Genomic DNA, 25,783 nt, shown 5'->3' on the forward strand with positions numbered 1-25,783 from the left:
AAAGCAAAAAACCCCCAAGGATTCTATAAACTTCTCAAGAAATTTTACTATTTACTTAAAAACTCTAGTATGCTGTGTCTATAGGACCAACATCAATAGACTAAAGATGTAAAACTTAATCCAACTGTTTTGTTATCATTAAAAACAACCAGTTGATGGTACTGCCTGGTAACAGTAAAACAAATGATTAGTCTTCAATAAGTAATTATCAAATAAGATAACATATGCAAAATATTTTGTGACTAGGGCCATGCTCAAAGGTGAGACCAGGGTGGAAGGCCCATTCTCTTCAAAGACTGATAGCTGACATAGGACACTGCACAATCTCTCCATGCATTCAGGCAACTCTCTAATTTTAAGGCACTGTAGTTGACTTGTCTCACTAGAGGGAGTTTCCTATCTAGGAGCTCCTAATGCAGATGAAATCACAGGTCCAGACCAAAATGAAAACAAACAAAAATTAGATCCCAGAACACAAAATGTAAACATTTTAAAAAACATTATACAATGTGATCTATTACTATTCAGTCCTCATGCAAACTTTGATGGACTATAAGAAATGATAAAGGAAGCAGGTTTTGCTAAACTCACTGAAAAATAAGTCTTAACTTTCACCTTATTCTTAGATAATTCTAGAGTTTAAACAATTCTCTTGCATGATTCAACGTGAAGCCATATAAAAAGCATTTATGAAAAACTACTTACCTCAACATCAATACTTTCATTTCTTTGAAATTCTTGAATAGAAAGATTATCTGGAGGTATGCTAAAAAAAAATTTAAAAAAACCCCTGAATTTTAGCTTTTTAAAAGAAACTACAAACTCTGAGAATTAAATTGGAAAAGTAATTATGTAATAAAATATTTAAATAAAGAGTATTCTAAGAAAATTGCTGGGAAAAAATTCTTTCTATGCTAGGATACTTTTTTTTAAAGTATTTTATGGAGTATATAAAATCTATAATATTAAATACTTCATTTAATAAAAATGACTTTAAATTAAAAGCTACTGAGAGGGTCTCTCTATAAATCTTGGGCCCAAGCTCAATTTGATTAAATTTATGGAGCTACAAATATAATTGGTTTTCAACAATGTTTAAAGGTACAGATAAATTTAAGTGGCTATTCATATAGGCACTGATGTGAGTTTTTATTGCTACATCATGAGGTGTTTGTTTTGACAGTGAAGATATCACCCAGTACAAGGTATAAACACTCCAAAGCAAAGACCCAAAGTCCAGTCACGGTCTTGCTGCCACCCCCTCAGCCACCTCTTTACACCTAAAATACCAGTCAGTAGTAGAGAGGCATAGGTAGTATGAGAGAGGAGTTCCTGGGCAGTACCAAATTCCTGGAGAAAACAGGAATTTCTGGTACCAAGTAGGAACTGAGGAATAGCAAGAATATAGCTCTTAGTAATGTCGAGACAAAAACCAAACCTTGTCCTTCACTCTCACTGAGTTATATGGAAAAAAAAAGAAGACTCTCTAATGAACTCAAATTCCCACACATCCCCTTTTTTGAGGAAAATGCAACTAGGGTATAAGGTGATGAAGACAATCATATAGGTCTCTGAGAAGTTACGGCTAATCAAGAGGGGTCAACTTATAATCAACTTTAAATCACTTCCCCTTATGGGCAGGGTAGTGGTGGTGGGCCCTCCACCCCCAACCTAGGCTGGTGCTATGAGTCTACAAGATTATACAGGTCCAGGGAGGGGGGTGATGGTATGGAGGCCCACTGGGAAGGGAAGAATTGCCTTGGATTGTCTTATGACTTTTGGGTGAGTATCCTTTCTGTTTTGTGACTTTTGTTGGTTTCACAGAACCCTGAACTTCAGAGGCTACCTAGAGTAACCCATACCAGAACAAGAGCCCCTGCTACAAACCTAACACGTGTTATTCCACTCCACTTGAGACCATCAGTGTGGAGGAAGCAAACACTTCACAAGGCAGCCTACTCCATTTCTGGACAACTCTAATTGGTTGGAAGTTTTTCCTTACAAGTTAAATTGAGGCTACCATATATTTGATGTATTCTAAGCCTTAGCTCAGGTAGATGCATGGCAGCTGAATGTTATTTTACACATTCTGTGGTCACTCAGACACAAGTTATATTCTGATTTTCCCAAGGGAAAACCAAGGTAGGAGCAAAAGCCAAAAAGAGTGATTTGTGAGAATCACTTAAATTTGTCCTTGTAAACCCATGGCTGTAGTCCTGGGCCATGGGTTACATTAATAAAAATGAACAACCTGTCAAATCAGCTGCTGAGACAGACATAATATCATCAGCCTTAACTACTAAAGATAGAGCAGTTTTAAAGAAGACTGTAAGCTATTTCCAAAGAGAGATTTCTTCTCAAAAGATCAGAGATTACTGGAAGCTCTGAGAATCAAAGAAAAAAAAATCCAGATAACTTTAAAGCACAGAGCAATTAAGAAATACAGTGAGTATCAATGTCGTGCTGATATGAAAAACACACAAACTTTGCTTTTAAACTCAAAGAATAGGACAAGAAGAACAGGTGTGAAAGGGATTTGTTGTCAATGTGGAGTAGAGCACATCTTTCCATATTTAAGGGTGATTTTTTGCTTTGTTTTACTTTTTTCTTTTGGCTTTATCTATCTTTGAGAAGTAAATTAATCATTATTTATAATTATTCTTTATATAATTTAATTATTTATAATTATTAATAATGATTAATTATTAGAAAAGGCCAATAAAGAGTTAGAATGAAGTTCCTTATTTTATGGATAAGGAAATGAAGCCCAAGAAGAGCCTAGCAACCATGCTTTGTGGCAGTAAATTCTTGCTATACAATAGAACATATGTAGAATGAGGGCCTTCCCTCTGTGGATCCCCAATTTATCTTGTCCAGTATCTCATGGATACGTAGTTGTACAAGGTGTTCCTAAAGTTTGAACATACAGGCAAAAATGCATATTTTCAAGAAATGAAATGAATGAAATTTTCAACATTTTATCTAATTGGAATATTAACAAATTTCCATCATTTGTGATGCAAAGGTTGCAAGATTCACGGCAACTTGATGCAATAACTCCATACTGCCGTCAACTGCCTATGTGTCCAGACTTTAGGATTGTAGAATGCTTTCTCCTCCATTAGACTATGAGCTCCTTGAGAGCCAAGACTGGTTTTGCCTTTCTTTATATCCTCATCACTTAAGCACAAGGTCTGACACCGACACGGCACTAAATAAATACTTGGTGACTCCTGCATACAAGTCCTCACATGATACATTTTCACCACATAAGACAAAAAAGAGAACAGAAGATACCTAAGGATTGATGGCCACCAGAGGTATGAGAGATCAGTCAAAACTCAGCGGTTAGCAAATTTAGACCTTAAATATTTCCTCTCCCTGGATAGCCTGGCTTGTTGCAGATTCCAGATTATCTTAGATCAGAAGACAAAGGAGCTTCAAAATGTATATACAGATGTATAAATACATGCATATGATATTCTTTCCTAGGGTCTAACTTTCCTTACCTTTTGGGCCCTCCGTTTCCCTACCTATAAAATGAAAACACTGAAATACACTGGGGGAAATATACTGGCTCTGGAGTCAGAGGGCCTGGGTTCAAATCATGCCTTTTGTTGCTTACTCCTTTTGTCACCTTGGGTAAGTCACTTAACTTCCCTTGGCCTCAGTTTCCTCATCTGAAAAAATGAGGTTACTGGAGGATCTCAGAGGTTCCTCCCAGTTTCAGATCTGTGAAAGGACTGGATGAAAGGACTTCTAAGATCCCTTTTGAGGGCTGAATAACAACTCTAGGATTCCATCTGTCAAACACAAGTCTACTTCCTTCATCTTTTCACGAATTCTTGTATCTTTCTTATAGGGACAAAATCATAGTTCTTTAACCACTAAACTTTTATAACCAGGGCTATATCGATTTGTATCGCATGTCAACAAAGCCTATAGAATAAAATGTCAAAAAGATAATTTACTATATAATAAATCGTGTGTCCAATTAATAGAGGCAGCTAGGTGGTGCAGTAGATAGAGTATTGGGCCTGGAGTCAGGAAGACCTGAATTCAAATCCAGCCTCAGACACTTTACTGGCTGTGACCCTGGGCAAGTCACTTAACCCTGTTTACCTCTGTTTCTTCATCTGTAATATGGAGAAGGAAATGGCAAATCACACCAGTATCTTTGTCATGAAAACCCTGAATGGGGTCACAAAGAGTCAGATATGACTGAAAAAACTAAACAATAACATCCAATTAATAAATAACTTATCTAATTCTGTTTTGAGAGTGTTCACTTAGCATTCCTGATGAATGAAATACAAATAGGTACTTAAAAAACCAGCTGGAGATATAACAATTTGCTATTTTTTAAAAAAAGTTTCTAATTAAAAATTAATGAGCTGACCTTTTAGTGAATAAAAAGTCTTCAAATGTGCTGGCTAGTTCTGGCCACATACTGTCAAATTTCCCAGAAGAAGCATGCTGTCTTGCAACAGGTAGTCCAATAGACAGAACTTTGAGCAGAGAAGATACTGCCAACTTCCACGTGGTTTCAGAAGGGCAGGAATACTTCAAACTAAGAGGTATCCTAAGAGTCTATTAAAAAAATAGATTACATTGAAAACCAATTATTATAAAAATGTATAAAAAGAATTGCTTATACAGAGTTTTTCATTATGTTTTTAACATCCTACATGTAAACAGGCAGACGTATTATTTTTTCATTGTACCAAACTTTAAATTCACTGAAAATATACGGTCCTGAAAACTCATTCTGTAGAGCAGAAGTTGTACTCATTTCGTCTATTAGTTCAATTTATACCTCACCCTGTTGTTTAGCCCACAAAATATGTCCTCTGGAATGATTTGCTGGCCAGGAACGAGTCAGATTTTCAGTAAGTGACAAAAGGTATTAACTTTTTCGGCAACAGATTAACCAAATAAATAGTGGAGACTGACAAGAACTTTATGACTCATCACGATGATTGAGCTCTCTACATTTTTAATTTTCTCTTCCTCCTCTTCTCATTTTCTATTTGTACCTCTCTGCACTTCTCTCCCAATGGGAGATAGGTACCTTCTCCTATCTGTTAAACGTGGGGAATGAAGGATTATAGTTTTCTCCTGAATGTAATTCTTTCTCCTTATCTTCATGCTTTTTCATCTCTTGAGACCCTGTTTAACACCATCTCCATACCTTAACTGGCTATAATATACCTCACTGATATTTAAGGGGAAAACCCTCTTCCCCCCATTTTATTTTGAAATTAACAAAACCAATCCAACTGATATTCAGTACCCTATACAATTAAAATGAATTTAAATACTAAAAAACATGATATCTTTTGTGTCCCCTTCTGTTTTATTTTTGTCTCTTTAATATTTGTGTATAAAATGTTACTATTCACACTGCATATTTATGTATGTGTATATGCATCCATGTGCATACGTATGTGTATATGCATATATGTTCTAGCTGTGCTTTCTTTGCATTATTTCGTAATTTTCCCCCAAGACTCCTTTATACTACTGATACTTGTCACTTAATATCACAATATTTCATTATGTGATATATAGGTGTGTGTATATGTATGTGTGTATACACATATACACACACAGAACATATGAGAGCGTGTTGGGTTTTTTTGGGTCATTTCTCAACTGTTGGAACCTTAGGTTGTTTCCAAGTATTTGGTAATTAATAATAATGCTACCTACAATTAGTATATTAGAGCACAAAACTTATTTCTACTTTTTTATAATACTTTAAGGGCATAGTCCTAATCGTGGGATTACTAGATCAATGGGTATGATTAATTTAAAAACATTTAGTGTATTACAAAACTGTTAACCATCAATGTTCAAATCAACCAGCAACATATGACTGTACCCATTTCTCCACAGTGAGGCCGACAATGAATTTGAGATGGTCCATTACATTGTTTTAATTCACATTTCTCTTATAAGTGAAGATGAACATTTTTTCAATTGACAGACAACATATAATTTCCATATCCTTTGTTCATTTATCTGCTGGGAAAAGGGTATTACCTTTGAATTCTTCTGATAAACTGTAAATACTTTTATGTTATCTTTCATGATAAATTTTAGATGTAATATATTTAGTCTTTATATGTGCCAAAATAGTTTAAGTATGTTTAAAATCTACAAATTCCTACTTCAATGTTTCATTGTTTTGTAGAGCTGCCTACAACTTTTTGAAGGCTATGCCAATTGAGTTAAAGCTCTGGTGGATTCTATAATATTTGGAAAGGGTATGTGTTTGGTTCCGCCATTAAATCATATTTGTTTTCTGAGGACCAAGCTAGTTACATAAAGAGAGACTCATTACCAGTGGGCTGGCCATGTGGCTGTGTTAACCCAAGGAACAAAGAAAAAGATAAAATGTTTTGATCATGTGCAGCCCTTTGACAGTTATTTTTCTTTCTTATTACCAACCTGACAAATATCAACAAACATCAACATTTCAAGAAATAAAGAACAGAAAATGAATATTCTTTACAAAACTGAATTTCTACCACAAAAGGCTTTTAGAGTATATGAAACTCAATACAATAGTAATAAAACTTCCCTTCTTACTTATATTTCCTTCTACTCTTTTCTATGTATTTATTAGATCCATTGATGTTCCTTTGTTTCTTTAAATATTTATTTTTGCATCAATATCATTAGCATTCCATGGTTTTATTATGTATCTAAAAATAACAAAAAACATCATTTCTTGGCACATTTGGTGACCTCATATTGCAGTGCTCACGATAAGAATTTGCAAAAGGAACAACTGAAAATAACTTCTTGCTTCTATAACCAAAATCTGTTGTACAAGATGAGGAAGTAGAGAAATTCTAGAAGGAACTTAATAATATCCTCTATATCAAATCAACATGCTAAAATGCTTGGTGATTTCAAGGCAAAAGGTACAGGAGAAGATTATAAATATTGGAAAATATGGTTCAGGAATAAGAAAGAAGAGTCCAAAGGATTAGAGACTATAGAGGGGTGTCACAATACGTGTTATGAATTTTCTTTGAGAAAAGAGCAGGAGACATTGGATATGGCAAACAAACCATCAATCATCAAGCGCTTATTAAGCACTTAACTGTATGTCAAACACTGTGCTTAATGTTGAGGATACAAAGAAAAATCAAGAACAGCTGAAGGAGCTTAATTCTAATTCTGGAGACATAAACAGGTAAATGTAAAATACATTCAGAGTAGATACAGGATAAGTTTAGAGGCAAAGCATCAAATGACAGCAGGAGGAAAGAAAACTGATTATATTTTAATAAATAGTAAACAACTGCTTAACAATATGAAAGTCATTTCTTATTCAGTCATCTATCTGTGTGATGTCAAATCACTACTTAGGGTAAACATGAAAATCAATACCAAACTAGAAGAATAAAAATGAAAAATACAACATATATTTGAAATAACTTCAACCTGATCTATTTAGAAAAGCTATTGATCATCGAAAAGGGGAGGTAAAACAATAGACATAAAAAAATTACCATTTCCTTAAGGAAGTTCAAATGACGTAAATCAACTGGCACAAGACACCAAAAAAGCCTATAGAACACTTTACAGCTAGTAAACAACAGAAATAAGGCAGTCAAGGCTAATATACCTCTAGAATTTAAACTCATTTATAAAATCCTACAGAGGAGGATGATGGAAGATGATGAACCTCATAAAATAGCAACAAGTTCAAAGAAGGCTCTCAGTGAGCAACCCAAATAAAATTATCTAAAAGGTATTTAAGGTTTAAAAAGCAAGGACAAGAAATAAACGAAGAACAGAAAAGATCTTTAAAGCATTTTCAATAATTCAGGTGAGAACCTAAGCTAGTGGAGTAGGCCTATGAGTAGAGAGAAGGGGATAGATTTAACAGAGGTTGTGGTGGAAGAACAGACAATATTTGGCAACTGAATGAATATGTGAAGAGAGGAAGGTTAAGGAATCAAAGATGACTCTGAGGTGAACTTTGATGACTAGGGTGACAATAGGATGCTCAAAAGAAAAGGGCAAGTGGCTAAATAGCGTTTTGGGTTAAGATGAGTTCAGTTTTAGACTTATTGGGTCTGAGATGCCAAGTATATCCAATGTGAAATATTCAATAGGCAGCTTGTAATATAGAACTAGAGTTTGGGCCAATATAAATATCTAAGAATCACCTGCACAAAGATGGTAACTGAACTCATGGGAGCTAATGAATTCACCGGGAGAGTTTAGAGGGAAAAGAGGAGGGCCTATGGCAGAACTCTGAGATATACCAACAGACTGGGAATGAAACAAGGACAATAATCTAGCAAAGAGAGAGAGAGAGAGAGAGAATGAATGAATGAATACTATCTCCTGGGGGAGTGATTATACTTTTTGAGGAAATTTTTCCTTACATAAAACCTAAATGTGCTTTTCTCTAGCAGAAACCTATTGCTCTAAGTCGGGGTGGGGAACTTGAGGCCTCAAGGCCACATATGGCCCTCTAGGTCCAGAAGTGCAGCCCTTTGACTGAATCTAAAGTTCGCAGAACAAATCCCCTTAATAAAAGGAATGAAGAACCTATTGAACTAGTATAATGGACCTCTGTAATTGGACAATTGGCTTGGCACCTTACTTCTTTTTGGTCCTTGTTACGTTGCTGTTGGATCCATTTATACTTAACAGAAATAGTTAAATAGTTAAACCTTACTTTACTTTTTAATCAGATATTCCTGAATTAAATGGAAAGATGGCAGATCAGCCAAATTTGAAACAGTGTATGCCAAAAAACATTATTAAGAATGAATTAGGTTATAGAACCTTCAAGTCAACAAATATACTGGATTTTTTCAACCTTAGAAAAGCAAGCTTCAGTTTTAATACCCATTCAGTTCAATTCTAGTAGCAGAGAGTATGGATATGGGTTACTCTTTTACCTGAGAGCACAGAGAAGAGGGTTTCTCAAGTTTATTAACTTCCTTAATTAATACAATAAAATCTTAAAGTTTCATAATGCTGTCACATATTGTTATAATTTACTAGCATTATGAATTCTTATTCATTTGCTAATAAGTACAAGGTATTGTGTTCAGTGTCTTGCGGGTTACAAAAGCATGCATTGCTTTTGAACTCAAATAACTTATAATAGAGTATGAAAGAATTTATAGTCTAGTAGTTGCTTCTACTTGGCATAAAAACATTTTTAAATAGAAAAAGGACAAATGATCATATTAAATTTTACTCCATGTCAATTCCTTAGTTCACTGGGGGTTTTTTTGTTTGTTGATTAAAATTCTTTACATCACCATTTAAATATATATATTTTTATATTTGGATAGGACTTGTGGTTTCACAGGTATAGGAAAATTCTGTTGAGGAAACTCCTTCCACCAATGCAGAAACAAAAAACATTGTACAACTTAGATTCTTAGAGATCTGCCTGTGTGTAGCACTTAAGTGACTTGTGCCGAATTGGCAGTTGAAAACAGATTGCCCTGAGGTCAGGCCTTAATCCATTATGTCATGAGAAATTAATATAATTTTGAATAAAGGGTTTTTCAAGTTTAATAGAGGTTGAAAGAAACTTATCAAGGAAGAAAGTGAAATGTAAATCATAAAAGAAATTTATTCTTTTATACATTTAGTGAATGAACATAACCTCTTGCCAGGAAAGGAAAAAATTTTATCTAGAAATGTTTTAAAAAAGCATTACATTGATACATTTTGGTTTTAGTGCAGATTTTGCGGGGGGGGGGGGGAGTTGAGAATTAAAAGTTAAAAATGGAGATGGCATGTTTCAGGAGTTTGGGTCTATGTTTATGTGAATATTTTTTCTCTTTTTAAAGATCTAACAACAAAATTTCTAGGGTCTTATATAGTTACTAAACATTTGATTGTATTTAAATAAAATAAATCAAGATTTTACTACATAATTTGTCATTGACTGAATCTTGCTCAAAATTTCTGAAACGCAAATTCACCAAGCCAATGAACTAATTTTATGGAAAACAGTTTTCATAAGCATTATTAGCTTTACAGTCCTACAGTATCAATGAGTAATTTCAAAAATCAAGTACAAATAATGTAATAAAAATTACCTTTATAACATTCTGAAGTACTTTCTCATTCACTACAGCTTTGTGACAAGCTGTTTTTTGGTACAAATCCACCACCACTTCTAAAGATCTCTCTGCAAATGGTACATAATTCAAGGCTACCCATTCTGCCTAGAAAACAATATTTTAATATGAGTAAACGAACAGGGAATAGTTTAAAAATCATAGGTTTTCCAAAGAGTAAAAAACTGTTCAAGTCTTGGTTTTATGTCAGATTGCCACCTTAATGCATGCAGGTTTTTCCAAAGAATGTGTTTAACATAACCCAGGCAAAAATAAAACAATTTTGAAAAAACCCAAAAAATTTAAAGTTTTCAGCATTTGACGTGGACTTGGGGAAGATGTGCTTTATTAGCTAAAACGTCATAACTTTCTGCCTACTAGGTTAGGACAATTTTTAAGGAAATTTAACTCACCGGTGCAAATAGTTGGATCTATTGTGATTCCATTGTGTTGCAGAACAAATAGAATGAGAAAAGTTAATACATATATTAAAAACTATCTTTCAAAAACTACGTAAAATTTTACTGTTGAGTGAACAATCAGCATATGCATGCATTTAGAAAGCTATTTTTCCTAAATTAGAAAAGTTACAATTTATCAATTATTTATGACTCAGTTCTTCAAAAATTAGTCCAACTCAATTTCACACCAGTACAGGAAACACCGGTTAAACAATAATTTCCTTGGGTGTACCCATGGTTGATTCCTCTCTCCTGGTATTTATTTAGGAACTATTAGTTTGGGGGATTTAAAAATTGTTTTTTGAGGGGATGTACAAGGTCTTTTGGGGAAAACAGTTAAGAACCTCAAAAATTTAGGGGAAAGAGTTAAGGAAACCAGCCATTCTGCTAGGAGAAAGGGAAGTCACAAAGAGTAAAGAAACAGCCTGTATAAATTAATTTTATATATGCTTTACAATGATAATAGAAATAGGAAGGCCTGTTTAGATGGGGGAAATGGCTTTTGTCTGAACAACCAGTATTCATCTTAAATGGAGCTGTCTATATGCAATGCCATTAAATCGAAAACCATAAATAAGATCTCTAGCAAATTACCTGATTGTATTTTGCGTTTGCAATGTGCTTTGTTTCCAGCTGTCCATACTGTGGAGGTTTACAAGAAAACTCTACAAATGCCAGTAACTGGTCAAATATTGCTGGATACATTATTTGCATGTTTTCTGGACCTATACAGATGGCCTAAAAAAAAAAAAACACAATGAAAAACTCTTAGGTCTGTGAAATTTCTAAGTTTTAGTCATGGGAAAAAATGTAAAGCTCATCATAAAAAAATGAACTATTTATGGTTAATGCTTATAGGATGAAGACAAAACATTTTGCCTCTAAAACATCCTTTGGTGATGTTTATCATACATTTCTGAGCCTGCTTCTTGATCTATAAAATGGTGATGATAGTTTCACTATCAACACAAAGGGGTATTTGTAAAACGTAAATGCAAATATTTAATACTGCTATCTGGAATAATGATTTCTTCTGAAACTTTTACTTTATCCTTATAGTTCTACAGGTACTGGGAGATACACTTCGTTTGACTAAAAACGGACATGGCCATTTCAGCTATTTCTGAAACTGAACAACCAATAAAACGTATGGCTTTTGAGAGAGAATATGAATTATTCTTTTCTCAACAAGACAAAAACTGATCTTTATTCCCAGAAAAGTAAGAAACATGCCTAATTTCCACAAACCCAGCTATATTAACATATATGAACAGCATACATGTGCATGTATAGACGTGTGAATGTGAACACACACGCACACACAAATACAAACATAAAAGAACAAAGGCCATTCCCAAAAGATGTCACCAAAGCATATTAACAAAAAAAGTTCTTCAAAAGAACTTCAAAAGAAAAAATGCTCCAAATTACTAATAAGAGAAACAACTCCTATGTTTCTTTCACCTCACATCCTTCAAATTAGCAAAGATGACAAAAAAGATGGTAATAGTCTTGGAGGCATTTAAATCCCTATGTCCTTGCAATTATTCTTCTTCTTTGAGAGTTCACTTATGGCTTGTTCATTTTTTCCTCCTGAGATTCGGTTGCTTAAAGTCCTTATTTCTTAAGAGTTCCATTGATGTAGGTATTTTACATTTTTGTAAGTATTCAGCTATATTTTTTTTAAGTTACCAGTTTTGTTTGTATATATATAATTGCTCAAAAAGCATCAATTTTTGCCTTTCTGCATTCCTTTCACTTTTGTCCTTGTATGTGGTCCAAAGTGCCATAGAATATGGAGAAATCTTTATGTTCTTTATGATTTCCATTCAGTAGTTGCCAGAAGGCTATCACCGCTTACTTTTCTAAAACTCTATTCAGATCTTTAAGGTATTTCCTATTTATCTTTGTATTAGATGTAGCTAGATCTAAAAGGGGAACATTAGGATCCCCAACAACTGTTTCACTACCTATTTCTTCCCACAGCTCAATCTGCTTTTCCTTTAGTTATTCAGATGCTATACTGTTTGCATATATATTTAGTATTCATAGTGTTTGGCTTCTTCCTCTGTTTACAAATATAGCTAGTCTCGGTTCTTGATGAAGATTAGTGCAAAGGCCCACCTCCACCTGCTCCTACACCCTTCCAATGGGGTGGTCAGGTGCGTTTGGCCCTGACCTTGATTTCCTGGGTTCCTGCAGCTGCCTTTCCCTTCCCTTGGTGTATCTACACTCAGTTTACTCAGACTTCATTTAGCATCTCTCCTCTTAACTGCAACTGGCTGTCCCTGATCAGTAGACTAGGTGATTTCTGTTACCCATAGGCTTCCTTGGTCAAGCGCACTGAATGGTCTTCTGTCTCTTCCTGTTTTCTGGTTATCCTGTTGTAATATTTCCTCATCTTTTCCTTCTAAAGCTTTCCCAGTTACAGTGCTGCGGAGTCTTCTGTTACCCTCTGAGATTTCCCTGGTAAAGGCAAAGACATTTCTTTCTCTTCCTCTGGTGTTTCTCCTATTGGTGGGCTGGGTTATCTCTGTAACCTTCTAGGGCTTTGCTATCTGTAGCGCCACTGAAGGTTTCAGTTCTGTTGACCTGATGCCAACTTCTCGGGCAAGACTCTTTCTGCAATGTCCAAAGGATCTGAATGTGCTTTTGTATAATACCAGGTTAGATGAAGGAACTTACTGATGTTTCTTTTTGGGTTTCTTGGTCATTGTTCCATTTGGTGCTCTTTCTCTATCATTACTGGAATAAAAGTAGCAGTGTTAAGCTTCTGGGTGAACTATCATGCCAATATCTTAGAACATAAAATTTCTAGTATTGACATTATTTCATTACCTATGGTACTGTTAAGCACAACACAACTTCCATGATAGCTTTCTAATGATATGTATTTTTACTGTTCCTTAGTCTGAGAGCATGACTGCCACTACTGATTACTGGATTCACCTGAGGCACGAGAGATTTTACTCTGGTTCCTCATCTTAACACTGCAGATCTTTATGTTTCAACTATGTTTCTTACAAACAACACTGTTAGATTCTGTCCATTTTACTACCCTCCATTTTAGGGGTGAGTTCACATTAATTCACATTAACACTTGTTATTTATATGCTATATGTTTATTATATTATATTATTAATAACATATATTATTATATATGTTGTTAATCACCACCTCTCTTCTTTTACAAAGAGAAAGAAAGTGGCAAGGGAAAGGAATAGAAACCAACACTAGTAAGCTAAATTGGAGTGGTCTGATCCCTACTCCTTCGCTTTTCCTCTTCCATCCAGATCAAAGCCTTTGCCTCTTACCTTTTATTTCTCACCCTCCCCTTCCTTTTATAATCTGTCCTCTATAGGTGGCTTCTTTTGCTTATGAAAATTCCTTCCTAAAGTCTACCTTCTCTTAAACTGTGCCGCCTCATTCCCCTCCTTATCACTGATTATTGATTTTAATGTATTTCTACAATTAACTCTATGTGTTGTTCAACCTTCAGTCTCCTAGGAAGTCAGATAAAAAGTTCATGAAATGCATGCTTTCTCCACCCCTACTTGCAGGTTTGTATATTATTATGACATTTCTGATTATGAGAAATGGCTAAGCTCCTTGTTCATCCTCATTTCTTTCCAGTTTCTCCCCCATCTCCTTTAAAAAAATTCTTTAAAATGAAACAAAAGTCCACCTATGCTCCAACTGACAATGGTCCCTTCCTCTCTATTGGGATGTAAGTACTTTATCATCATTTAGTTGTAACTGGTATTTATTATTTCAATTCAGTTTTGGAGACTAAGCTATTCTTAGGTTGTAGCCATTTTTTCTTTTGGTAGACTATATTTCAAGACTTCCTTTCCTTTAGGTAGTTGCTGCTAAATCTTATAATGACTTTTTACTGTGGTTCCTTTGTATTTTATCTCTATATTCCTGGATGCTCCCAGTATTTTTTGTTTTGACCTGAAAAGTCTATATTCTGGATGACTTTTCTAGGTGTGTGCAACTTGAAATTTTTTTCAGGGGTAGGAAAGGTGGTGATGGATGAATTATTTTTTCATGTTGCCCTTTGACTAATAGTTAAGAGAAGTTTTCTTTTATAATCCTTAAATATGATATCTAAGTAGTTTGGATTTTTTTGGTTTGGTCATAGTTTTCAGGGAATTTAATGATTTTGAAAAATTTCACTTGTTAACCTCATCAGTTGTTTTAGATAGTAGAAATTTCACACACTCTTCCTAGTTTTCAGTCTTTTGACTTTGTTTCAATAGTTTTGTGTTGCTTCTTTGAATCTCTGAATTGTTTGCTTCAATTCAATTCAATCAACATTTAAGTGCCTACTATGTGCCAGGCACTAGGGATACAAAAAGAAGCAAAATATAGTTCCTTTCCTGGAGGAGCTTACAATCTAACGGGGGAGACAACATGTGAACGAAAACATACAAAGCAAGATACATACAGGATAAATAAGAAATAATTATAAGAGGGAAAGCACTGGAATTAGGATGGGCTGGGGAAGGCTTACTATAGAAGGTGGGATTTCAGTTGGGATTTAAGGAAGCCAGAGAGGTCAGTAGCTGGAAAGGAGGAGGGAGAGAGTTCCAGGCATGGGGGAGAGCCAGAGAAAGTGCCCAGCGTCAAAAGACAGAGTGTCTTATTTGTGGAACAGCTGGGAGGTCAGTGTCACTAGATCGAAGAGGGCATGTTGGGGAGTAAGGTGGGAAAGGATTAGGTTAGGAAGGGCTCTGAATGTTAGACAGAACTAGAGGCAATAGGAAGCCACAGGAGTTTACGAAGGTAAGGGTGAGAGGGCCTGACAAGATCAGACCTGCCCTTTAGGAAAATCACTTTAGTTAAATGGAGAACAGATTAGAGTGGGAAGAGATTTGAGGCACACAGACCCACAGCAGCATGAAGTGATAAGGGCATATGTTACCAGAGGAGAGAAGGGAGTGTATTTGAGAGATGTTGCAAAGGTGAAGTTCTTCAGGGTGTTAAATACTTGAATAAGTCCGTAACTTTTTGTTTCAATGTTTATTCTCTTTCCAAGTGTTCTGATATCATTTTTTATAAATCTCTTTTTAGCACTTCCTTTATTTCTTCCATCTACTTTTAGAGTCCTTGTGGCAAATTCATTCTTTTTTTCTGAGGTTTTACCTGTGATTATTCTGGAATTATTTTCTTCTTCTGTGATTTTATTTTAGGATTTTTTTTTGACCCAGAAGTAGTATTTCTTCATTGAAGTAAGAGTTTTCTTCTACTTGCTCACATCTATAGCTTCAATTTTAAGACTTTGTGCCATAAACCAGGATGCGCCACCTCCTGTGCTACTGGCCTATAAGGCAACATTTAAATCTTCTTTCCTGATGCAGTCTCGTCTCAGAGTGGGACAATGTTAGGAGCCAGCACTAGACCCTAGGCTCTGCCTGCTTCCATAGCCTGGGTCTAAGGTCCAAGTCTTGGAATGGGGCTGGGAACCGAATGCAAGACTGTTACTAAGTTCTGTCCACTACTATATTCTGTAGCTTGAGATTATCTCTGTGAACTTCCCCATCCTGGCTCCATTGGCTTTTTTTATCTGTTTCCTTATGAAGTCACCAAATAGAGGGACATAGCTTCAAATTTCAGTCCTCTGAGTGGCCTGAGACAGATAATGCTGATTTCAGTATAGCTTCTTAGGGCATCCTTAAAACCCAGCTCTGGTGTTTGATTACTTCCTTGTGAAGTCATCTACCCAGAAATCTGTGGATTTATGCATCAGCCCTAGTTCTCAGCCCCTAGCATAGCTCCACTAGAACGATGCTAACTTCAGTCCAGTCACAAAGACTACTCTGGCCATGCTGGGCTTGGCCCATTTCCTTGTGAAGTCAACTAATAGGAGGTTCCTGGCTTTAAGCCCCTTCAGCGGCCCTACTACAGAGAGCACTGGCTTCAGGCATTTCCTGGGGATCTTAGTCCCTTGGTCACACTGTCCCTGGCCCAGATTCCTTGTGCTAATACTTACCAGGAATCCTGGAGCAGACCTTGATTCGGGTTCCATCTCCTTGTGCTATACTTTATGGGAAGGAAGGACTCTGGTATTTTTCTTTGTTTTTCACAGGATTCTTCCTTATCTTTACTACTGTTCATCAGGGGAAGCTGGGGTTGATTAGAAATAACCCTAATTCCATTTAAAATGGTGTAGTAAAGTTCACCACAATTTAGCATCATCTTAAAGATACCAGTTTATGTCCCAAGAACACTAGATTTGGAGACTTAAAGGATCTTGATTCAAATCTAGGTTATGGCACTTACCACCCATGTCATGGCTTTAGGCAAATTACTCACTGTTTCTCAGTCTCAGCTTCCTCATCTATAATATGAAAGAGGTGGACCAGATAATTTCTTTGATCCCTTCTAGCTCTAAATCTACAACTCATGATTCTCTCCTTGCTTTATGCATACTCACACAAAGTTAGAAGGCTAATCTATTGTTTTGTGGAACTGCAGAAGTTATCTCTTAAAAGCAGAAGTGGGAAAATGGGAAGGTTCCAGGAGATGGGAAGGAGGCATTAATCAGAATGAAAATTCCTTTAAGGAGGTTCCACTTCTGGGAGACAAGATAGCAGAGTAAGGAGTAAGTCGTTCTCAACCTCCCTTATTGGCCTCTGAAAGCCCAGAAAATTTGCCCCAGGAAAAACCCTGGAATGGTTGAACCAGCAGAAAGATGAGGTACAGCAGTCTTGTAGCTCAGGAAGCTTGCAGGATTAACGGGAAAGGCTCCTCTTGGTTGGCGGGTGGGGTGGGGGGCAGCACAGGACAGGAGGCGTCTTAGCAAGCCAGTGGCAAGTACAGGCAGAAGAACCATTAGACTACAGCTCAGAAAACCACCACATGCACCAGTGTTCTCTTAACAGCCAAATCTCCCGGTGCTTCAGCACAACTCCAGGAGGCACAGCTCCAGGCAGCAGGCAGACATCCTCCAGCAGCCAAACATTCGCGTACAAGGTGTCCCCCAGGGGATCATTTGGGTGCAGGCATCCCCCAGGAGCCAGACTCCCCACCCTGGTCACAAGAGCTCCAGTTTTGCTGACCCCAGCTCAGCACCAGGTAAGCTGCCAGACCCCTACAGCCTCCAGCTGCCAGCACCTGAGGCCCCAGCACACAAAGCTACTGACCAGGTCCCAGGCACACAGCACAAGAAGCTTGGGCCAGTGTCCCCTGTGCTCCAGCAGGAGAACACAGTTATAAAATCCAGGAATTAGGCAAACACCATAAGCAAAAAGCAGAGATGGACAAATGACCATAGATTCTCATTATGGGGACAGAGAAGATCAAGGCACAAATTCAGAAGAGGACAATGATGGAGTCCTAATAGAACTGCCCCCCAGCCCCAATATTATAACTTCATTATAGGCCCACTGTACCTACCAAGCCCCCCTGCCAATGTGTTAACTTATGCCTCACTGCTCACTAGAACAACAGGTGTATGCCTGAACTTTTAGTTCCCACAGAAATAGCAGGCGTGTCCATATGATGGAATCCTGGCCACTGCCCCCAAACACTTTCCCACTGAAACTGGTGTTTTCAATCACAGTCACATCATCCATTTAGCCCAAGATAGGACCATAATACCTAACTATCTATCTTGACCTGACAGGACCACAATAGCTAGTCAATTGGAGGGCAGCATGATCAGAATGTGTGACCACCAAATGGTAGAAGGGGTCTACCCTACAATAGCACCTGCGCAGTTCCACTAAGGCTAGGACCCCTCCTCTATTACCTAATCTCTTAACAACCTCCTCCTGCCTTTTTAATATTAATCATATTCCTATATTCTATGTAAATTTCTGTTACATAATTACATCTTTATCCTATAAAAATCCATCTTGATTTCTTTGAAGTTGCTGGTTCCTCTTGGAACTTAGCCCACTTCATGAGAAGTGTCAATCTCAATAAATGCCTATACTTGGATTAGAGGTGGTCTGACTCTGAATTCTTTGAGACGGCTCCACCACAACACATTATGAAACAGCAACTGTTTTTGGCCCTAGGTCGGCAGAGACTAACCCTCAACAGACAACACTGTTAATATACCCACATCCAAAACCTCAAAGGGGAATATGAACTGTTCTCAAGCCCCAAAAGCTTTCTTGGAAGAGCTCAAGAAGGATTTTAAAAGTCAAATAAGAGAGGTAGAAGAAAAATTGGGAAAAGAAATGAGAGGTATGCAAGAGAGAGCCAATAGCTTAGAAAAGGAAGGACAAAAATTGACTATAGAAAATAAATCCTTAAAAAGCAGAATTGGACAAATGGAAAAGGAGGCACAAAAACTCACAGAAGAAAAGAACTCCTTAAAAAGTAAAATGGGCCAAATGGAAAGGAGGCACAAAATCTAAGAGAAGAAAACAATTTGTTAAAAATTAGGATTGGGCAAGTGGAAGCGAATGACTCTATGAGATATCAAGATTCAGTCAAACAGAAACAAAAGGATGAAAAAGTAGAAGAAAATGTAAAAAATACTTCAATATTAAAATAACTGACCTGGAAAATAGATCCAGGAGAGACAATTTAAAAATTATTGGTCTACCTGAAAACCATGATGGAAAAAAAGAGCTTGGACAGCATCGTTTAGGAAATCAAGGAAAACTGCCCTGAGGTCCTAAAACCAGAAAGTAAAATAGTCACTGAAAGAATCCACAGATCACCTACTGAAAGAGATCCCAAATTGAAAATGCCAAGGAATATTGTAGCCAAATTCCAAAATTACCAGGTCAAAGAGAAAATACTGCAAGCAGCCAGAAAGAAACAATTTAAATATCATGGAACCACAGTCAATATTACTCAGGACTTGCAGTTTCTATAATAAAAGATTGGAGGGCTTTGAATACAATACTCCATAATGCAAAAGAGCTTGGATTACAACCAAGTATTAACTACCCAGTGAAACTGAGTATAATCTTTCTGGGGAGGAGATGGATATTCAATGAAATAGGGGACTTCCAAACCTTCCTGATGAAAAGACCAGAGGTCAACAGAAAATTTGATCTTCAAATACAAGACTCAAGAGAGGCACAAAAAGGTATGCAAGAAAGAAAAAAACATTATTAAATAAGGGCAAACTGTTTACATCCCTACAAGGGAAGATGACACTTATAGCTCTTGAGAACTACATTGTTATTATGCCATTTAAAAGGGATATACATAGACAGAGGGCATGGATATAAGTTGACTTTGATGTGACAATAAAAAAATCTAAGTGGTGAAAAGGGATTGTACTGGGAGAAGAGGAAAGGAGGAGGCAGATAAGGGTAAATTATATCACATGAAAAGGCACAAAAACTTATTACAGTAGAGGAAAAGAAGGGAGATGACCATTATTTGAACTTTACTCCCAACAGATTTGGCTCAAAGAGGGAATAACAAAATCAGTTAGGTATAGAAATCTAACTTACCCTATAGGAAGGAGGGAAAAGAGGAAAGAAAAGTGGTGGAGAGAAGAGAGGGTAGATTGAGGGAGGTGGTGGTCTAAAGCAAAACTAGTGAGGAGGGAAAGGGAGAAAGGAGAGAGAAAAGCATAAACGGGGGAAAATAGGATGAAGAAAAAGACACAAATAGTAATCATAACTGTGAATGTGAATGGGATGATGGAAGCAGATAGCAGAGTGGATTAAGAACCATAATCCTACAATATTCTGGTTACAAGAAACACATTTGAAGCAGAAGGATACACACAGAATAAAATAAAATGCTGGAGCAGAACATATTATGCTTCAGTTGAAGTAAAAAAAAAAAGCAGGGGTAGCAATCCTGATCTCAGACAAAGCAAAAGCAAAAATAGATCTAATTAAAAGAGATAAAGAAGGGAACTACATCCTGCTAAAAGGTTCCATGGAGAAAATTGTGCATACCCCTTGACCCAGCAATACCACTTCTAGGGCTGTATCCCAAAGAGATCATACAAATGGGAAAAGGACCCGCATGTAAAAAAATATTTACAGCACCTCTTTCTGTGGTGGCAAAAAATTAGAAATTGAGGGGATGTCCATCAACTGGGGAATGGCTGAACAAGTTGTGGTATATGAATGTTATGGAATACTGTTGTGTTATAAGAAATGATGAGCAGACAGACTTAAGAAAAATCTGGAAAGACTTAAATGAACTGATGCTGAGCGAAATGAGCAGAACCAGGAGAACACTGTACACAGTGACAGCCACATTGTGCGATGACTGACCTTGATAGACTTAGCTCTTCTTAGCAATTCAAGGATCTAAGACAACTCCAAAAGACTCATGATGGAAAATGCCATCCACATCCAGAGAAAGAACTTTGGAGTCCAAATGAAGATGGGAGCATGCCATTCACTTTCCTTTTCTTTTGTTGTTTTGTTCTGTTTCTTCTTCCTTGTGGTTCCTCCCATTAGTTCTAATTCTTCTTTACATCATGACTAACGTGAAAATGTTTAATATGAATGTATAAGTAGAGCCTATATCAGATTGCATGCCATCTTGGGAAATGGGGAGGAGAGGATGGGGGAGAAAATTCAAACCTCAAAATCTTATCAAAGTGAATGTTGAAAACTTAAAATAAATTAATTTTATACACACACACACACACACACACACACACACACACACACACACACACATATAGGTATGCATGTATACAAAATTCCTTTAAGCCAGAAAGACAAAAGTATTCTATACAAGACAAAGCATATCAACTAGACAGATGGTAATTATACGTAAACCAAGATGATGATTTAAGAATGTATTTAATTTTAGAGGCTTCAAGAGAGCTAAATTGCAGCACTTCTTTAGAAGCAAATATGACTGATAGATATCATTAAATGTACTTTATGCATTTTATGTTTAATACTGTGCTCAAGGCTGTGCAAGTTAGAAAAGAACCATAAAGACATAGTTGCTGTTCTACAAGCACCTGTCATCTAGCTGGCATGACAAATACTATACACATGAAGCCACTCAACTATTTGTTATTCAGTTTTTCAGTCATGTCTAACTCTTTGGGACCCCATTTGGGATTTTCTTGGCAAAGATACTGAAGTAGTTTGTCATTTCCTTCTCCAGCTCATTTGACAGATAAGGAATTGAGGCAAATAGGGTTAAGTGACTTGCCCAGGATCACACAGCTAGGTAAGTCTTTCTGACTTGAGGCCCAGAGCTCTATCCAGTGTACCACCTAGTTGTCCCCATGAAGTCATACATGAAAGAATAACAATGGCATGATCTTTATTAGAGATCCCCCCATTCCCACAAAAAGCAGTTAAATGCGAATGCAAAAAGGTTTGCATTTCCCGAGGAAGCACTATGCTTCAAGCACTGGCACAGTACACAAATGAGTGTCTTCTCAGTAACTTAGGCAGCCTTCACTTAACCAAGCTAGATAATATGTAACTATGTAGCACTAGATGTTATCATTAAAAAGAGAGGAAGGATGAGAGCAGTGTAGAGATTCATTAAGAAAGCCTTGAACTAAACTTTCCTCTGAAACAGCAGCTCTTAATTCTTTGTGTCACAGACTGTTGTAAGTCTGGTAAGACTTATGGATCGCTTCTCAGAAAGGATTACAAAGGAAATCAACTGTACAATTATAAAAATATATGTATGAAATACAATTATTAAAAAATTGTTTTAAGTTCACAGATGCCACAGTAAGAACCCCTTCTCAAAAGTAACATTACTCTTTTTGCCAGCAATCTTTCTTTTTTAAAAACCATTAAGTTGAAATAGTGGTTAAAGAAGGAATACACACATACACATCCCATACACATTCACAGAGCCCATATGTACCAGAGACAGGATTTAAACTCTGCTTACCATAGAGCAGCCTTTTGGAAATGGGCTTAGTAATCAAATAAGAAAATTGTGTAATTGTAACTGCATTTCCTTAGCGATTTCAGTTCTGAGATACTAAAATAAAATACAGAGATAATAAGATATCTGAAATACTACCAAGTAGATTTATCAACTAAGACTAAGATCGTTTTGTTATTTTACAAAAAGACACTAAAATAGCTGCTTGGGCACAATTACTTTACTGGTAATCAAATCTCTAAGTAAAATCTTTGAAAAAAATCTGAAATTTCAGAAGCAGTACATTCCTTTAAAAAAAAAAATCAAGTCAACAGCTTGGTAAGGGAGGCATCTGCACATGCATGTGCACACACACACTGAAGAAAGCAACACCTTAAAAAACAGAATACGCCAAATGGTAAAAGAGGTACAAAAATCCAATGAAGAGAAGAACGCCTTGAAAAGCAGAACTGGCCAAATGGAAAAAGACATACACAGATTCACTGAAGAAAAGAATTCCTTAAAAAGTAGAATTGGCAAAATGGAAAAGGAGGTACGAAAGCTCACTGAAGAAAATAATTCCTTAAAAATTAGAATTGGGTAAGTAGAAGCTGATGACTTTGTGAGACAAGAAGAAACAATCGAACAAAATCAAAAGAACAAAAAATAGAAGAAAACGTGAAATATCTCACTGGAAAAACAACTGACCTGGAAAACAGATCCAGGAGAGCTAATTTAAGAATTGTTGGACCACCTGAAAGCCATCATCAAAAAAACCAGCCTAGACATCCTCCTGAAAGAGATACCAAAATGAAAACTCCCAGGAACATTACAGACAAATTCCTGAGTTCTCAGGCCAAGGAGAAAATACAGTAAGGAGCCAAAAAGAAATAATTGAAACATCATGGAGCCACAGATAGGGTGACACAAGATTTAGCAGTTTTCCACATTAAAGGATCAGAGGGCTTAGAATATGATATTCCCGAGGGCAAAAGAGCTAGGATTACAACCAAGAGTCAGCTTCCCAGCAAAACTGAGTATAATCCTTCATGAGGAAAAAAAAATGGGACATTCAATGAAATAGAGGACTTTCAAGCATTCCAAAGACCAGAGCTGAACAGAAAATTTGACTTTCAAATATGAGACTCAAAAGAAGCATAAAAAGGTAAACAGGAAAGACAAATCATAAGGGATTCAATAAAGTTAAACTGTTTACATTCCTACATGGGAAAATGACACTTGTAACTCCTAAAAACTTTCTCCTTACTAGGGCAGTTAGAAGGAGTATAGAAAGCACAAGTGTGAGTTGAATGTGATGGTATGATTATCTAAAAAAAATAAATGGGTAAGAAAGAGGAATGTGGTAGGAGAAGGGGAAAGGTAGAATGGAGTAAATTATCTTACCATAAAAGGGTCCCAAAAGAGTTTTACAGTGGAAGAAAGAACATGAACCTTACTCTCATGGGGATTAGCTCAAAGAAGAAATAACATACACACTCAGTTGGGTATGGAAATCTATCTTACAATACAGTAAAGTAGGAGGGGAAAGGGATAAGAGAACGGGGCAGGAGGTTGATATAAGGGAGGGCAGTTTTGGGGAAGCAAAAGTCAGAAGCAAAACACTTTTGAGAATGGACAGGGTAAAAAGGAAAGAGAGAGTAGGATAAACAGGGGGGAAATAGGATGAAGGGAAATACATAGCTGGTAAACATTACTGTAAAACTTTTTTTATAGTGAGTTTCTCTGATAAAGATTTCATTGCTTAAATAGACAGAAAAATGAGTCAAATTTAGAAATAAGAGCCATTTCTCAATTGATAAATGGTCAAAGGATATAACAGGCAGTTTCCAAAGTAACCAGTTGTCTATAGTCGTATGAAAAAAATGCTATAAATCACTATTAATTTGAGAAATGTAAATTAAAACAACCCTGAGCTACACAACTATACACCTATCAGATTGGCTAATGTGACAGAAAAGGAATATGACAAATGTTGGTGGGGATGTGGGAAAAATTAAAACACTAATGCACTGCTGGTGAAGATGTATTCAATCATTCTGAAGGACAACTTGGAATGATGACCAAAGGGCTATAAAACCATGCAAACCCTTTGACCAAGCAACACCACTGCTATGTCTATATCCCAAGGAGATAAAAAAACAAAAAGGAAAACAACCTATGTGTACAAAAATATTTATAGCAGCTCTTTTAGTGGTGGCAAAGAACTGGAAATTGAGAGGATGTCCATCAACTGGGGAATGGCTGAACAAGCTGTTGTATATGATTGTGGTGGAATACTCTTGTGCTTTAAGAAATGATGCATAGAATGCTTTCAGAAAAACTTGGAAAGACTTACTCAAACTGATACAAAGTAAAATGAGCAGAACCAAGAGAACACTGTAGACAGTAACAGCATCTACTACAGTAACTTAGCTATTCTCAGCAACACAATGATCCAAGACAATCCTGAAGGACTTATGATGAAAGGTGCTGTCTATCCCTAGAGGTGGAGTCGAAATGCAGACCAAAGACACTTTTTCTTTACTTCTTGATTTTTCTCGGGTGGTACTGTTGTTGTTGCTGTTTTTGGTCTGTTTTCTTTCACAGCATGACTTACATGGAAATGTGTTTTGCATGACCACACATGTATAACATGTCAAATTGCTTGGCTTCTCAATGGTGGGGTGAGAGAATTTGGAATGCAAAATTTAAAAATTTAAAACGGTTTTTTACATATAATTGGGAAAAATATTATTGGAAACTATTAATCAAAATTAAATTAAAATTAAAATTAAAATATTAATGGGGAAAAATATCAAATTACACACACACACACATACCCCCCAAAATTCTGACATTCATTAAACAGAAAACTCATTATGGAAAATAGAAAACGGATGCCTTTCAGCATTAAACTATGTTTCAATGGTAAGGAGACATTAGAGGTACAATGTTGCAAATTCTAGTACAGTGGTGAGGTACTAAAAATTGGTTTCTCAGTTTTGAATTCATTTGTGAATACTTCCAGATTCAGTCAGTTCTCACTTTCAATCAGTTTAATTTCATATATTTAAGATATGAAAACATTTAAACATAATGAATTAATTTTAGAACACAATTGCATTCATTCACTTTATAAGTAGAAACATCACAGGATAATAAATTCAAAGCTGGAAGGGATCTTTTCAAGGCCACTGACTCCAAAGCCCTCATTTTAAAAATGAGGATACTGAGGCATAGAGAGGTTAAGTGACTTGCCCAAGGTCAAACAACCTGTTAAGTCTTTGTGACAGGATTCCACATCCTTCAGCCTCTCTCAAGACATGATTTTTAGGATTCCCTAGCTATTACTTAGCATAGTGCAGCATTCTATAACATGTTCAATAAATACTTGATGAATTCAACTTAATTTTATTG

General features: G+C 36.3%; 1 protein-coding gene across 3 annotated transcripts in view; it reads right to left on the reverse strand.

Annotated features, from left to right (window-relative positions):
• MON2 (MON2 homolog, regulator of endosome-to-Golgi trafficking) overlaps positions 1 to 25,783 on the reverse strand; it is a 142,295-nt gene that overhangs the window by 28,621 nt on the left and 87,891 nt on the right. For 2 of the 3 annotated variants that reach the window (XM_036758374.1, XM_036758373.1), the window contains 5 exons: positions 11,171 to 11,314; positions 10,529 to 10,546; positions 10,095 to 10,223; positions 4,400 to 4,590; positions 706 to 766 (listed from right to left, as the gene is read on the reverse strand). In XM_036758374.1, the coding sequence (XP_036614269.1) occupies positions 706 to 766; positions 4,400 to 4,590; positions 10,095 to 10,223; positions 10,529 to 10,546; positions 11,171 to 11,314 (543 nt within the window). The remainder of the gene's footprint in view (positions 1 to 705; positions 767 to 4,399; positions 4,591 to 10,094; positions 10,224 to 10,528; positions 10,547 to 11,170; positions 11,315 to 25,783) is intronic. The other variant, XM_036758375.1, reaches the window with a different exon arrangement.

The sequence above is a fragment of the Trichosurus vulpecula genome, chromosome 5 (assembly GCF_011100635.1).
Source record: "Trichosurus vulpecula isolate mTriVul1 chromosome 5, mTriVul1.pri, whole genome shotgun sequence".
NCBI classification, from domain to species: Eukaryota; Metazoa; Chordata; class Mammalia; order Diprotodontia; family Phalangeridae; genus Trichosurus; species Trichosurus vulpecula.